At 45.7% G+C, this 16,234-nt stretch overlaps 1 protein-coding gene across 1 annotated transcript in view; it reads left to right on the top strand.

The window, feature by feature from the left end:
• LOC124795887 (tripartite motif-containing protein 45) overlaps nt 1-16,234 on the top strand; it is a 177,099-nt gene that overhangs the window by 89,936 nt on the left and 70,929 nt on the right. The window contains exons 3-4 of the mRNA XM_047259968.1: nt 10,662-10,801; nt 10,898-10,966. Of these exons, the coding sequence (XP_047115924.1) occupies nt 10,662-10,801; nt 10,898-10,966 (209 nt within the window). The remainder of the gene's footprint in view (nt 1-10,661; nt 10,802-10,897; nt 10,967-16,234) is intronic.

Genomic DNA, 16,234 nt, shown 5'->3' on the forward strand with positions numbered 1-16,234 from the left:
AAAATGAATACTTGTGTGTACCTATAGAACCAAGACCGCTTGTGATAGTAATATGGTCGTTGCGATCGTGTTTTTTTTAACATATGGTGGTTTGTAAGACGATTACACCTCTCTTTCTAAGAGACAGTGGTACCACTCGCAAGAAAAACTTTTTGAGACATGTCCCCCCATCTCTGATTTTCGGTCAGTATTATTACGTATAGCCAGCAGTCAGTTATTGGCCAAGTATTATACTTAATAGTAGGGGATGCATAATAGTTTCGCCTTGAGCATCAGGCTTATGAAGTATATGCATGTGTGTGTGTTCTGACATGTGCATAGGAAGGTATGGGTTTGACGCAGAATACTGTGACAGCAAAGGGAAGAGTATGTCAAGTCATAAGAATGGTACAGATATTTCTATTTCCAGAGCCACAGATGTCAGCAGGGTGTATTTCCGATACTTCGCTCATTGTCGATTATCGTCCAGTTGAGACTATGATCGTGATAAAATGTACAGGGTGGTCCACTGATCGTCACCGGGCCAAATATCTCACGAAATAAGCGTCAAACGAAAAAACTACAAATAACGAAACTTGTCTAGCTTGAAGGGGGAAACCAGATGGCGCTGTGGTTGGCACACTAGATGGCGCTGCCGTAGGTCAAACGGATATCAACTGCGTTTTTTTTTAAACAGGAACCCCCATTTTTTTACATATTCATGTAGTATGTAAAGAAATAAAGAATGTTTTAGTTGGACCACTTTTTTCGCTTTGTGATAAATGGCACTGTAATAGTCACAAACATATGGCTCACAATTTTAGACGAATAGTTGGTAACAGGTAGGTTTTTTAAACTAAAATACAGAACATAGGTACTTTTGAACATTTTATTTCGGTTGTTCCAATGTGATACATATAACTTTGTAAACTTATCATTTCTGAGAATGCATGTTGTTACATCGTGATTATCTGTAAATACCACATTAATGCAATGAATCCTCAAAATAATTCCAGAATGAGATTTTCACTCTGCAGCGGAGTGTGCGCTGATATGAAACTTCCTGGCAGATTAAAACTGTGTGCCCGCGAAAGGCAAAGGTCCCGAGTTCGAGTCTCGGTCGGGCACACAGTTTTAATCTGCCAGGAAGTTTACTCAAAATAATGTCCGACAACCTCATATTCCTCTCAACGGTGAGTAGTTCACCTTCCATAATGCCTGCACATGCATTGACAATGCGCTGACGCATGTTGTCAGATGTTGTCAGTGGATCACAATAGCAAATATCCTTCAACTTTCCCCATAGAAAAAAATCCGGGGACGTCAGATCCGGTGAACGTACGGGCCATGGTATGGTGCTTTGACGACCAATCCACCTGTCATGAAATATGTTATTCAATACTGCTTCAACCACATGCGAGCTATGTGCAGGACATCCATCATGTTGGAAGTACATCGACTTTCTGCCATGCAGTGAAACATCTTGTAGTAACATCAGTAGAACATTACATAGGAAATCAGGATACGTTGCACCATTTAGATTGCCATTGATAAAATGGGGGCCAAGTACTCTTCCTCCCATAATGCCGCAGCATACATTAACCCACAAAGGTCGCTGATGTTCCACTTGTCGCAGCCATCGTGGATTTTCCGTTGCCCAATAATGCATATTATGCCGGTTTACGTTACCGCTGTTAGTGAATGACGCTTCGTCGCTAAACAGAACGCGTGCAGAAAATCTCTCATCATCCCCTAATTTCTCTTGTGCCCAGTGGCACGATGTTCAAAGTCGTCGCCATGCAATTCCTGGTGCACAGAAATATGTTACAGGTGCAATCGATGTTGATGTAGCATTCTCAACACCGACGTTTTTGAGATTCCCGATTCTCGCGCAATTTGTCTGCTACTGATGTGCGGATTAGCCGCAACAGCAGCTAAAACACCTACTTGGGTATCATCATTTGTTGCAGGTCGTGGTTGACGTTTCACATGTGGCCGCACACTTCCTGTTTCCTTAAATACCGTAACTATCTGACGAACAGTCCGGACACTTGGATGATGTCGTCCAGGACACCGAGTAGCATACATACCACACGCCCGTTGGGCATTTTGATCACAATAGCCATACACCAACACGATGATATCGACCTTTTTCCCAATTGGTTCAAAAATGGCTGTGAGCACTATGCGACTTAACTTCTGAGGTCATCAGTCGCCTAGAACTTAGAACTAATTAAACCTAACTAACCTAAGGACATCACACACATCCATGCCCGAGGCAGGATTCGAACCTGCGACCGTAGCGGTCCTTCGGTTCCAGACTGTAGCGCCTAGAACCGCACAGCCACTCCGGTTGGCTTCGCAATTGGTAAACTGTCCATTTTAACACGGGTAATGTATCACGAAGCACTGGCGGAATGTTATGTGATACCTCGTACTTATACATTTGTGACTATTACAGCGCCATCTATCACAAAGAGAAAAAATTGGTCTAACTAAAACATTCATATTTCTTTACATACTACACGAATATGTAATAAAAATGGGGATTCCTATTTAAAAAACGCAGTTGATATCCGTTTGACCTATGGCAGCACCATCTATTGGGCCAACCATAGCGGCATCCTGTTTCCCCCCCTTCAAGCTAGATGAGTTTCGTTGTTTGTAGTTTTTTCGTTTGATGCTTATTTCGTGAGATATTTGGACCGCTCACTATCGATGTGGCCAGTTTCCTAGGATTATTCTGTCTGCGCCAATCGCCTGTGGTGGGGATGATTCACGTTTTCGGCTAACGGTAGGAGCTGTCCGAATGGAGAGGCCTGTTGGTGTGGAGGAATGTAGCTGACTTAACCGTGTCCTCCTCTAGACGGCCGAATAGCGAACTAATACTTAGTATATGTTGGATAGCTTTTGTGATCGCATTTGAGAAGATTCAATATAGATGTATGTTTACGCTGGACCATTATTCCCTCCCATGTAAATTCTCCAGTTGACTGCTTGTACAAACTTCGCGCCCTTATTTAGTTGAGGGGGCATCGACTGTGGTGTGTGCATATAGCAGGTAAAAGACGGGTGGAAGGCACATTTGCTGATTCTCTAGACATAAGTAACACCTTAGTTGACTTTGTAAATTATAAGAATGATTTGGAATCTGTTACATCACTGAAATCGGTGGAAATAATAGTTTCCTCTATTTTTTTTCGAGTTTCGTGTAAAGGTCTTCACAGATGGGATAAGTTTCTAGTTACTCGATGGTTTAAAGCACGCTACACCTCGCTAAAGTTTAGGGTTTCTAGAGAAATAATTTCCAGTCTATATCTTCGGAATTATACTGTGCGAGCAATATTGCTGTGTGCTTGATATCGAGAAGTATCACGTAAATGGTATAATATTCTGGCAAACCATGTGAAAATACATGTGTTCTTCTAATCCCAGAATCTGGAGAAGTGTGTAGAATGCAAGCAAGCAAGCAGGTCGAGGCCACAAACAGTAACGCCTCTGTGCTGAGGGAAAACGAGCCCGACTTTCTACAACAGTTCTGAGAGTGACTTTGGTCCGATGAGTTCACGCTGGTCACGCCTTGGGAGGGCAAGACTTGTGACCATCGGCAGCAGTGGATGATCGCCCGACCTTCTGGGAAAAATCTAGTGCTTATGCTGTCTGTCTTCGCGGTGTATGTACGAGTGTCTGGTGGTCGATAGCTATATGCATGATGCAAAAGGGGCGATTTTATATGGCGCAGGATATGAACTGTATGTTTACTACATTGACTTGGTACAAAGGGATATATTTCAGGGTTTGACATTGGTTTCACTCTCTAATATTCAACCTTCCTTCTTCAGTGGCAAAACAGTGTAATTGATTGAGTCTTTTTGTATTTGACGATCTATAAGCCACTTTTGCAGGGTTTAACTGCCAGTGCATTGTGGCGATCTGTACAAAATAGTTTTTGCTACTGAAGGTCTTGTCTGCAGAAAGAAGAAAAAAAGGGAGACAGTGCTTACACACCAGCAGCATTAGCAATTTGGTGGGTAAACTCATTTAGAGCCAATCATAATGCTCCATTCATTCACAAGACATGCTTTGCGCCTGGGTCATAGGAGCCTCTACATAGCAGTGAGAACGTTTGTGTTTCGGAGGACTTAACAGTTTCCAGGTAGGGTAACACATGACAGATGGGGTGCTACGTTACGACTATCAAGAGGAATACATTCAGCGTTATTCTGGTGTATCTTCATAAACAGGTTCTGTTAGGACAAGAATTTCCCTGTGGATAAGCTAAGACTTCATGAAAGCTCCTACAAAAGCGACCGTTAACCATTTCTGGGACATTTTACGATTTCCTAGAGGTCGACTTATCTCTTATTTACATATCCATGTGATGTCAGTAAAACTCTGAGAACCTTTTAGATGCACCTGTGATGCTGAGTCGCTATGTGAACATTTCACAGTGATGCATCAGCCAAGCTTGGCAGGTAAACGCGTGACGGCTAGACGCAAGTCACATGTCCCGTTAGGATCGCTAGGAAGAATGCACTCTGTGCTATTCTGGGAAACATTGGAACCGATTTCTATAGCGTGACCTGTGATGTCAGTATAACACTGAGAGCCTTTATCTGCGTCTGTGAGGGTGACTCACTGGGCAATTTGGTCTTTGCTGGATCGCAGGTAGAGAGGCATCACGCCGGGAATGGTGAACACCTGCGAGTCCAGAGGGTGAATTGTCTCTTATTTTCAGAGATATGTGATGTCAGCATAACACTTGAATAATTCTAACCGTATACCCAAAAATAGATGCGACTTTCACTTGCTTGCTGTAGGCAGCAGAGGTGTGAGAGTGATGGCTTATGCTCCGGCGCTGGCTTGCGTCCAGCTGGCCCTCCAAAGTGCCCGTGCAATGTCGGCACGTGCGCATGTTGGAACAATTTGCTGATGCATCGTGGCTGACAATACTTCGAAAGCGGTTTTTACATGCAGCGAGTGTTTTTGAAGTGCATTATTTTCGACTGTTTAAGCGTTGTGAGGGTGTTTGCAGAGCCTTTTACATGCATTATTTTGACAATTTACCAGTTGTTTTCGTGTCTGTGTATCAATGTACTGCATTAATTCGGTAAATTACGGGTAGTTTGCAGGTCTGTATGGAGTGTACTGCATTATTTGGACGGTTTAGAATTAGTGAGCGTGTCTGAAGAGCATTTTAAATGCGTTGTTCTGATCATTTACAGGTTGTTTTCATGCCTGCACATCAGTATACTGCATTATTTCGACAGTTTACGAGTAGTTTGCGGGTCTGTATAATGTGTATTGCATTATTTAGGTAATTTACTAGTTGTTTTCATGTCGGCACATCAGTGTATTACATTATTTCGGTGATCTACGCGTAGTTTGCAGCTCTTTAGTGTGTGCAATGAATTATTTTGGTAATTTACGAGTTGTTTGCGTGTCAGTACATCAGTGTACCGCATTATTTCGATAATTTACGAGTGGTTTGCAGGTTTGCAGACTAAGTAGCATGAACCCAAGCACATCAGAGCGAGTGTTTTGTATCAGTGTAATAAATGAACTACGTGAAATTCATTGCTAAATAAATTGTTCCAAAATAAATAAAATACACTCATTCCTCTCTCCAGCAGTTCCAGCACGATGAGTCCTTTTCCCGCCATTTCCCCCCTCCTCAGACTGCCCTCTGGTAGTAGTATTGTGTACTAGATCAGTTGGACTCGAGACCTCGTGGTGAACACATTGGATGGAGCTACTGCCACAAATTCTTTAAATAAACCCTGCATGAAAAATAAAGACTTACATCCATCCTATCCAGTGGCCTAGCACTGGCTGAGTCCTCCCTGCCAATTCCTAGGGAGAGGTGGCGGTCAGATGACAGGTTAGTGGAGGTAGCCCAAGTGACCTTTTTTCCTGCCATTTTCTTAGGTTACTGGAGATACCCCAAGTGACCTTTTTTCTGCCAAAATTTGAACTTCCTGCCGTTTTCTGGGGGTGGGGAGGGGAGAGGCTTAGGTTAGTGGAGGTAGCCCAATTGACCTATTTTCCCGCCAAAATGTGAACTTACCGCTATGACGTCATTGCGACATTGCCATATCTACTGCCTCCATCTTGGATCCGACATCATGAATAAATGTGGCAACACTGCAAAGTGGGGTGGCGTGCAGGTTGCGCTACTACTCACGTTTATTGAAACACATTGGTTTCTATCCTATATAGCAGATGTTACCATAATGGTCGCCAAAGGCAGAATAGGCATGCCATTAGTTCTCCCTAGCCCCTTCTGCAACCACAGTATGATGCTGCACCTGCCAGCTATAAAGAGTGCATCCACTACACAACTTCAGTGTTAAATGTATCTATGACCACATACATAAAGCAGTTCCTAGGCTGTCAATAATATAGGAAAATAATATTGTACAGTATATTGGTGGCTGGCTCGAGACAGCGAAGTAATATTGTGGAAACTTCATGCCAAATATCGGCGGTGCAAACATGACGGATGTGGGTGCCAGCTGTTATTTTGGCCTTGGGCCGGTTTTGCACTAGGGGAAAGAAAAAGTGCAAGTGTCGATAGACGAAGGTATGGAATAAGAAAAGAGAAAGCCTGATGGATGAAAATTTGCTAATGGACTTGACATCAAGCGGACCAAATGACCATCAGATCTTTCTGAAGGATAGTCACTCGCTCATTCTAAGGTAAGGGGGCCTAATATCGTTCCCGCTCCTAATTTCGTCCCCCAAGGAATTTTCGGTCCCCACTGTTGGTAACAAGTGTTTGGCTGTACGTACATGTCCAATATGTTGTTGAGAGAGTTTATTGTATGGAGCACGTGTAGCTTGCATGTACAAAGAACTCATTTTTTTATGCCGAGGTGAGTAAGTGTAGCAGTCAAATTAATAGCCTGCTATTCTTAGTGTGAGCACCGATTTGTGTACAAATATTGGGCTGTTTTCTGTAGACCTGTCAATATATTGTACCGGGTGATTATAATTAAAGTGCAGCTACTTGCGAAGGTCCAGTGCGGGGTGTAATTATTATATGGCACCGAAACTTTGTACGTAAGTTATGAACGTGGAACAGATTTATGCTGGAAAAAAATTATTTTCAATTTTAGCCGCCAGGTGTAAATAAAACTCTGTACAGCATCTCGTCGATGTCTCATACACTGAAGTGACGAAAGTCATGAAATTAAGCGATATGCACACATACAGATGGCGGTAGTATCGCGTACACAACGTATAAAACAGGGGTGCAATGGCGGAGTTGTCATTTGTACTGAGGTGATTCATGTGAAAAGATTTACGACGTGATTACGGCAACATGGCAGGAATAAACAGACTTTGAACTTGGAATGGTAGCTTGAGCTAGAAGCATGGGACATTCAGTTTTGGAACTCGTTAGGGAACTCTATATTCCGAGATCCACAGTGTTAAGAGTGTGCCGAGAATACCAATTTTCAGACATTACCTCTCACCACGAAGAACACAGTGGCCAACAGCCTTTGCTTAATGACCTAGAGCAATGGCACTTGCGTAGACTTGTCAGTGCTAACAGATAAGCGACGTTGCGTGAAATAACCACAGATGTCAATGTGGGACGTATGACGAATGTATCTGTTAGGACAGAGCGTCGAAAGCTGGCGTTAATGGGCTACGGCAGCAGACGACCGATGGGAGTGCCTTTGCTAACAGCACGACATCGCCGACAGCGCCTCTCTAGGGCCTATGACCTTATCGGTTGGACCCTAGACAACTGAAAAACCGTGCCGTGGTCAGATGAGACCGATTTCAGTTGCTAAGAGCTGATGGTAGGACTCGAGTGTGGCAAAACCCAACTAAAGAATGGGCCCAAGATGTCAACAAGGCACTGTGCAAGATGGCGGTGGCTCCATAAGGATATGAGCTGTGTTTACATGGAACTGGACCAATCATTGACTGGAATTGGTTACGTCCGGCATCCATTCCTAAACTTCACGTTTCCAAACGGCGATGGAATTTTTAAGGATGACAATGCGCCATGCCAGCGGGTCACAACTGTCTGTACTTGGTTTGAAGAACATTCTGGACAATTTCTAGGAATGATTCGGCGACACAGGCCTCCTGACATGAATCGCATCGAACATTTATGGGACATAATCGGGAGGTCAGTTCGTGCAGAAAATCCTGCCCCGTCAATCCTTACGCAATTTTGGACGGGTATAAAGGCAGCATGCCTCAGTATTTCTGCAGGGGACTTCCAACGACTTGTTGAGTCCAAGCCACGTCAAAATGCTGTACTACTCCGGTCAAAAGGCGGGCCAACGCGATATTAGGAGCCATCCCATGACTTTTGTCACTTCAGTGTGGTGAAGATATTGTGGAAGTGGTAGTAAAATCACCATTATGCCTTTCTCTCTTGTTTGGCCTTTTTTACCCATGTCCCATTCCTAACCCATTACATATGAAAACATTTCCATACGTCTGTCTTGCATTCACAGAGCTAGATTAGCATCTAGTAGCCAAAATTGGAACTAATTTTTATGCTGTGTAAATCTGTTTCACATTAACTCATTAGAATATCTACAAAATTTCCTTGTCATACGATAATTACAGACCACATTTTACCTCTGTGATTAGCTGCACTTTAATTACAACCACCCGGTACAATGTATTGGAGAAACGTCATTATTATCCATAGATGCTCGATAATATTACAATACTGTTGACAGTCTAGTGGTCGTTGAAGCCATCGGCACAGGGACCGCGCTTTTGAACGTCAGCGTTGACCGTGCCGAGTTCATCGTGCTACTGAATGTGTGGTAGATGCGATCGCAACGCGCTCCAGCAGCAGTTGTCGGCAGTATCAGACGCGCAAATCACACTACGAAATGGGTATGTCAAATTCTTACATTAGCTCTGTTAAAACGTACATTTCCTCCCTTGTCATTACACTAGTCATGTTCTGTCAACAGCATACATAAATAAAAACTTTCATAATCATGAACATGTTATAAGGCAAAAAGGAAAGGACCTTATCCAGTGAATAAGGACATGGGCTTATAAAAGTTCCATTACAATATTGCGATACAAATTTACAATAGTTCACCATATAACAAAAATTATTCCCACTTTTTAGTAAAATTCTAATGTCATTCTTTCTATTGTTTCTATTCAGTAGTTGAATCTTTACAATATGTGAAACAAAAAACTTGAACCAAGACAGTGCAAAAATCTTACTGCAAGTAGTAGAAGCTGTCTTGTAGATTAAGCCAATCGATCAAACTCACTCCTCAGAAACAGCGCGCTTATATGTACGTAACGTCGAATATGACAGAGTATATTTTCATTAAACTAATTAGAAAGTATCAGGTCCTATTAGAAAACGTGAAGGCCAGGGGAAAAAAATTTCTGGAAATAGTGAGACGCGAGCCAGCAATACATCACGCAATACCTCACAAGTACGTAACCCCACTCACTGCACTATACCGACCATGAGTGATATACTACGCACATACTTGACCTCTTACCATCTCCTGAAAGCTTTTATCGTACATATGTCGTTAAGTAACATTTAAACACAGCAAATTGCGCCAAGAACGATACGTTTTTGTTGGATCCTCCGTGTGGCGTTGCCTTCAAATGTCACATTGTCATAATACGCAAGTTAGAAAAATTATTTAAGCACAAATATGTTTCCCGTCATTATATTACAACAAAGCAGATAATGAACGACGGGTTTTCGAGAAATCCTCAATTTGTGGGTGCTTACAAACGGCATATTTACCTATGGACTTCAACTGAATGCCAATATGGCGTCTAGTGTGTACCGAAGAGAGATGGAAAGCGAGGCCCACGAGAAAGACAGGCCGCGGCGCGTATGTCACACAGCATGTGACAGACAGCAGGTTTTACAAATACCAGCAACTGTCCCTGACGGGGGCCGAGTAGCTATTTCAGACGAGTTTAATAATTGTTGACTGCGCGTTTAAAATCATGTAAGCTGTCGATACCACACCATAGTGTTAAGGACTTTAGTGGGTACTTCTCAATTACATGTTGATTTACTGTGGGCCCTTCACGGACAATACGACTAGTGTGACGTCACAAGTTCATTACAGGGCTAGTATTTCTCGTTGGCCCCGGATGGCAAGCATGTGACGTTGGTTGCGTTCTTCCATCTAATTGGTCCACGTTCAAACGCACCTTCTGAATTCTGACGTGCTAGGTATTGCGCTGCACATTCGAGAAAACTCCCCAGCGACCGAGCGAGGAGACACAGTAGCTAGCACACCGGACTCGCATTCGGAAGTACGATGAGTCACACCCGCGTCCGACCATCCTGATCTAGCTTTTCCGTGATTTCCCTAAATCACTTCAGGCAAATTCCGGGATGGTTCCCTTGAGAGAGCATGGCCTATTTCCTTCCCCATCCTTCCCTTTGCGATGGGACCGATGACCTCGCTGTTTGGTCTCCTCCCCCAAATCGACCAACCAACCAACTCCCCGACGTGCTTTTTCCACACTATGGCGTCAGAAATTCGGTACATTCAATGTTCAACATTCGATTGCGCGGTCCCTGTGCAGTCGGCTTTAATTACTTATTACATGTAAGTATTGTCACAGGATGAGTACTTTTTGAAGTTGAACGGCGTGTTGCGAGCTGAGCAGTTGCAACGTGGTAAGTGTGCGTCGTGTCGCAGCAGCGGACTCGGTGTTCCTGGGAGGTTCCGGTGAGGACGCGAGCGGGTCCGGCTCTGGGTCGGGGTCCGGGTCTGGGTCCGGGTGCGGGGAGGCGCGCTCGCTACAGTGCCCCACGTGCGGCTGCGCGCAGCCGCTGGCCGCCGGCGGGGTGCGCGCGCTGCCGCCCGACTTCCCGCTGCAGAGCCGCCTGCGCGCCGCCCCCGCCGCCGCCGCCTCCGCTGCGCCCCCGGCCGCCGCCGCGACACACGACGACGCAGAGCCCGCCGTAGCGCCGCTCTGCGACCTCTGCTCCACCAACGTTCAGGTAGAGTTGTAAATCTACCGTAGACTATCGTAAGTAAGCGTAGGCTTCGATAGTTTTCCTAGTAGCTTCGATCAGTTAAGGTCGTACCCGCATTACCTGTACGTTAGGTGTGTTGCATACCTATCGGGCGCTACCTCTTAACGATGGTTCTCTTTACGTTTGCGACCAGTGTCTCACTAGATTCCCCTGAAAACAGAATGTGGTAAAATGTATAGAAATTAAGTTGATGATATACAGGGTGCTACAAAAAGGTACGGCCAAACTTTCAGGAAACATTCCTCACACACAAAGAAAGAAAATATGTTATGTGGACATGTGTCCGGAAACGCTTACTTTCCATGTTAGAGCTCATTTTATTACTTCTCTTCAAATCACATTAAACATGGAATGGAAACACACAGCAACAGAACGTACCAGCGTGACTTCAAACACTTTGTTACAGGAAATGTTCAAAATGTCCTCCGTTAGCGAGGATACATGCATCCACCCTCCGTCGCATGGAATCCCTGATGAGCTGATGCAGCCCTGGAGAATGGCATATTGTATCACAGCCGTCCACAATACGAGCACGAAGAGTCTCTACATTTGGTACCGGGGTTGCGTAGACAAGAGCTTTCAAATGCCCCCATAAATGAAAGTCAAGAGGGTTTAGGTCAGGAGAGCGTGGAGGCCATGGAATTGGTCTGCCTCTACCAATCCATCAGTCACCGAATCTGTTGTTGAGAAGCGTACGAACATTTCGACTGAAATGTGCAGGAACTCCATCGTGCATGAACCACATGTTGTGTCGTACTTGTAAAGGCACATGTTCTAGCAGCACAGGTAGAGTATCCCGTATGAAATCATGATAACGTGCTCCATTGAGCGTAGATGGAAGAACATGGGGCCCAATCAAGACATCACCAACAATGCCTGCCCAAACGGTCACACAAAATCTGTGTTGATGACGTGATTGCACAATTGCGTGCGGATTCTCGCCAGCCCACACATGTTGATTGTGAAAATTTACAATTTGATCACGTTGGAATGAAGCCTCATCCGTAAAGAGAACATTTGCACTGAAATTAGGATTGACACATTGTTGGATGAACCATTCGCAGAAGTGTACCCGTGCAGGCCAATCAGCTGCCGATAGTGCCTGCACACGCTGTACATGGTACGGAAACAACTGGTTCTCCCGTAGCACTCTCCATACAGTGACGTGGTCAACGTTACCTTGTACAGCAGCAACTTCTCTGATCCTGACATTAGGGTTATCGTCAACTGCACGAAGAATTGCCTCGTCCATTGCAGGTGTTCTCGTCATTCTAGATCTTCCCCAGTCGCGAGTCATAGGCTGGAATGTTCCGTGCTCCCTAAGACGCCAATTAATTGCTTCGAACGTCTTCCTGTCGGGACACCTTCGTTCTGGAAATCTGTCTCGATACAAACGTACCGCGCCCCGGCTATTGCCCCGTGCTAATCCATACATCAAATGGGCATCTGCCAACTCCGCATTTGTAAACATTGCACTGACTGCAAAACCACGTTCGTGATGAACACTAACCTGTTGATGTTACGTACTGATGTGCTTGATGCTAGTACCGTAGAGCAATGAGTCGCATGTCGACACAAACACCGAAGTCAACATTACCTTCGTTCAATTGGGCCAACTGGCAGTGAATCGAGGAAGTACAGTACATACTGACGAAACTAAAATGAGCTCTAACATGGAAATTAAGCGTTTTCGGACACATGTCCACATAACATCTTTTCTTTATTTGTGTGTGAGGAATGTTTCCTGAAAGTTTGGTCGTACCTTTTTGTAACACCCTCTATAAAGGGCTGGGTAACGTACAGAACACTGATCTTCCAAATGCTTGCCCTCCTGTCTGTTACTTGAAAGTAAACAGCATTCATAGCAAGATCATATCAAATATCGCTTCAACACTTCGTCGAACTTGTAGAAAACATATATCTGTTATTTGTAAACAACTTTTGCATTTATCAATAATAACAGGAAACTCTTGCCTTTGATCATGATATATATAGAGAACCATTCAAAACGAAGTAACAAGTAGGTTTCAAACATTTATTGCTTTCAAACTACAAAAGATAGAACACAGTTCCAAAGTCCAACGTTCCTGAGAAGTTCACACTTTTATGCTCTCAGTGTGAGCACCGTATATTACACGCCAAATATCAAAACCGTCGCTCATTTCCTGCCACACACGAAGCAGTTGGTCTCTCGTTATCCAATTCACAGCTTCAACAATGCGATGTCAAAGGCTTTCTACAGTGTCAGCTACATAAGGGAACGCTTGTAAAACAGGGGAGTTGCTTGACGCTTGCACCAAAATCAACGTTATGTGCCGCCGTCATGGAATCGGTTCCAACTGACAGGTAGTGTTGAGGGCTTACACCGCACAGGCAGTCAAAGTTCGACAGGTGCACAAGATGATTGATATCTAAGATTTTTTAATCAAAGCACCTTGGTGTAAGAGCTCCAGAACTGAATTCGGTGTTCGAAGCAGCTACCGGACGTCATACACTCCTGGAAATGGAAAAAAGAACACATTGACACCGGTGTGTCAGACCCACCATACTTGCTCCGGACACTGCGAGAGGGCTGTACAAGCAATGATCACACGCACGGCACAGCGGACACACCAGGAACCGCGGTGTTGGCCGTCGAATGGCGCTAGCTGCGCAGCATTTGTGCACCGCCGCCGTCAGTGTCAGCCAGTTTGCCGTGGCATACGGAGATCCATCGCAGTCTTTAACACTGGTAGCATGCCGCGACAGCGTGGACGTGAACCGTATGTGCAGTTGACGGACTTTGAGCGAGGGCGTATAGTGGGCATGCGGGAGGCCGGGTGGACGTACCGCCGAATTGCTCAACACGTGGGGCGTGAGGTCTCCACAGTACATGGATGTTGTCGCCAGTGGTCGGCGGAAGGTGCACGTGCCCGTCGACCTGGGGCCGGACCGCAGCGACGCACGGATGCACACCAAGACCGTAGGATCCTACGCAGTGCCGTAGGGGAACGCACCGCCACTTCCCAGCAAATTAGGGACACTGTTGCTCCTGGGGTATCGGCGAGGACCATTCGCAACCGTCTCCATCAAGCTGGGCTACGGTCCCGCACACCGTTAGGCCGTCTTCCGCTCACGCCCCAACATCGTGCAGCCCGCCTCCAGTGGTGTCGCGACAGGCGTGAATGGAGGGACGAATGGAGACATGTCGTCTTCAGCGATGAGAGTCGCTTCTGCCTTGGTGCCAATTATGGTCGTATGCGTGTTTGGCGCCGTGCAGGTGAGCGCCACAATCAGGACTGCATACGACCGAGGCACACAGGGCCAACACCCGGCATCATGGTGTGGGGAGCGATCTCCTACACTGGCCGTACACCACTGGTGATCGTCGAGGGGACACTGAATAGTGCACGGTACATCCAAACCGTCATCGAACCCATCGTTCTACCATTCCTAGACCGGCAAGGGAACTTGCTGTTCCAACAGGACAATGCACGTCCGCATGTATCCCGTGCCACCCAACGTGCTCTAGAAGGTGTAAGTCAACTACCCTGGCCAGCAAGATCTCCGGATCTGTCCCCCATTGAGCATGTTTGGGACTGGATGAAGCGTCGTCTCACGCGGTCTGCACGTTCAGCACGAACGCTGGTCCAACTGAGGCGCCAGGTGGAAATGGCATGGCAAGCCGTTCCACAGGACTACATCCAGCATCTCTACGATCGTCTCCATGGGAGAATAGCAGCCTGCATTGCTGCGAAAGGTGGATATACACTGTACTAGTGCCGACATTGTGCATGCTCTGTTGCCTGTGTCTATGTGCCTGTGGTTCTGTCAGTGTGACCATGTTATGTATCTGACCCCAGGAATGTGTCAATAAAGTTTCCCCTTCCTGGGACAATGAATTCACGGTGTTCTTATTTCAATTTCCAGGAGTGTATATCTCATCAAACTGTTAGGAGACGATTGCATGATGTGAAGCCCCATTCCCGACGACCATGGTAAGCTCCACATCGTACACCACAGCACCATGGAGTCCATTACAGATGAGTAAGCAATCGTAGCAAAACGGACGCCTCAGAATTGCCGTCAGATATCGTTTACGGAAGAAACTCGGATCTGTTTGCACCCTGATAATCGCAGAAAACGTGTTTGGAGACTACCCGGTAATATCGGGCACCTCCAATACTTTGTCCCATATGTGCGACAAGGTGGTGATGGAGTGATGTTTTGCGGTGGCATTACGTCGAGCCACCGTACACCTCTCGTAGTTCTCAAAGACAAGTCACTGCTGAATGGTACAGGGCCGAGTTTCTACAACCAATAATGGGACAGTTTCGCCATCATTTTGGTTACAATTTCATCTTTGTGGATGATGACTCGCGTGATCATCGTGCTGCTCTCGCGAACACGTTCCTTCAGCACGATAGAATCACCAAAATGGAGTGGCCTGTCTGTTCCCCGGCCATGGAGCCATTCGAGCATGAGTGGAATCGACTGAAGGAGCTCTTTTTGGACGTCGACAACGACCACTTACTCTATACGACTTACACAGAATCGCCATTGTGGACAATTTGAACCAGTGCTGGCTTGATGATGTCATCGATAGTATGCTGCGACGGATTCAAGCCTGCATCCGAAAAATTGTACGTTCCACCACGTACTGACGTTGCTCAGCAGCACTGTGTAGAACCACCCATGGGAAAGAGTCGATTTTTTCGTTACACAAATGTTTTTAAAATTTTTTTATTGATATCCCAGCTGGTCTCAATCACGCTTACTGTGGCTCAGTCAGGTTAAATGGAAAAGAAAGAAAGGTGGAAGCACACGTTTCTAATATGTACGGGAATTGGATAAACGTCCCAATCTCCTTTTCTCCCCTGTCTGTCCACGTCCTCCTCCCCCTATCTTCGTACATCTACCCCTTCTTCCCCTCTCTGTTCATCACGTCCCATCTCTCTCCATTTCCTCCTGTCCCTGTCTCTCTTTCCCTCTCTGTGCATCACCACCGGCCCCCTTTCTCTGTCGATCTTCTCCACCCTCCTCTCTCTCGATCTCCTCCTGACACCTCTCTCTCCCACTCTCTCTGTCCGTCACTTTCTCCTACCTTTCTATGTCCATCTTCTCCTTCTCCTCTCTCTCTCTCTCTCTATCTTCTCCTGCAGCCCCTCTCTATCCACCTCTTCCTTTCCGCTTTCTATCTCCATTTCCTCTCACCCATCTGTCCATCTCCTCTTCCCCCTTCTCTCTGATCTT

The sequence above is a fragment of the Schistocerca piceifrons genome, chromosome 4 (assembly GCF_021461385.2).
Source record: "Schistocerca piceifrons isolate TAMUIC-IGC-003096 chromosome 4, iqSchPice1.1, whole genome shotgun sequence".
Classification (NCBI taxonomy): Eukaryota; Metazoa; Arthropoda; class Insecta; order Orthoptera; family Acrididae; genus Schistocerca; species Schistocerca piceifrons.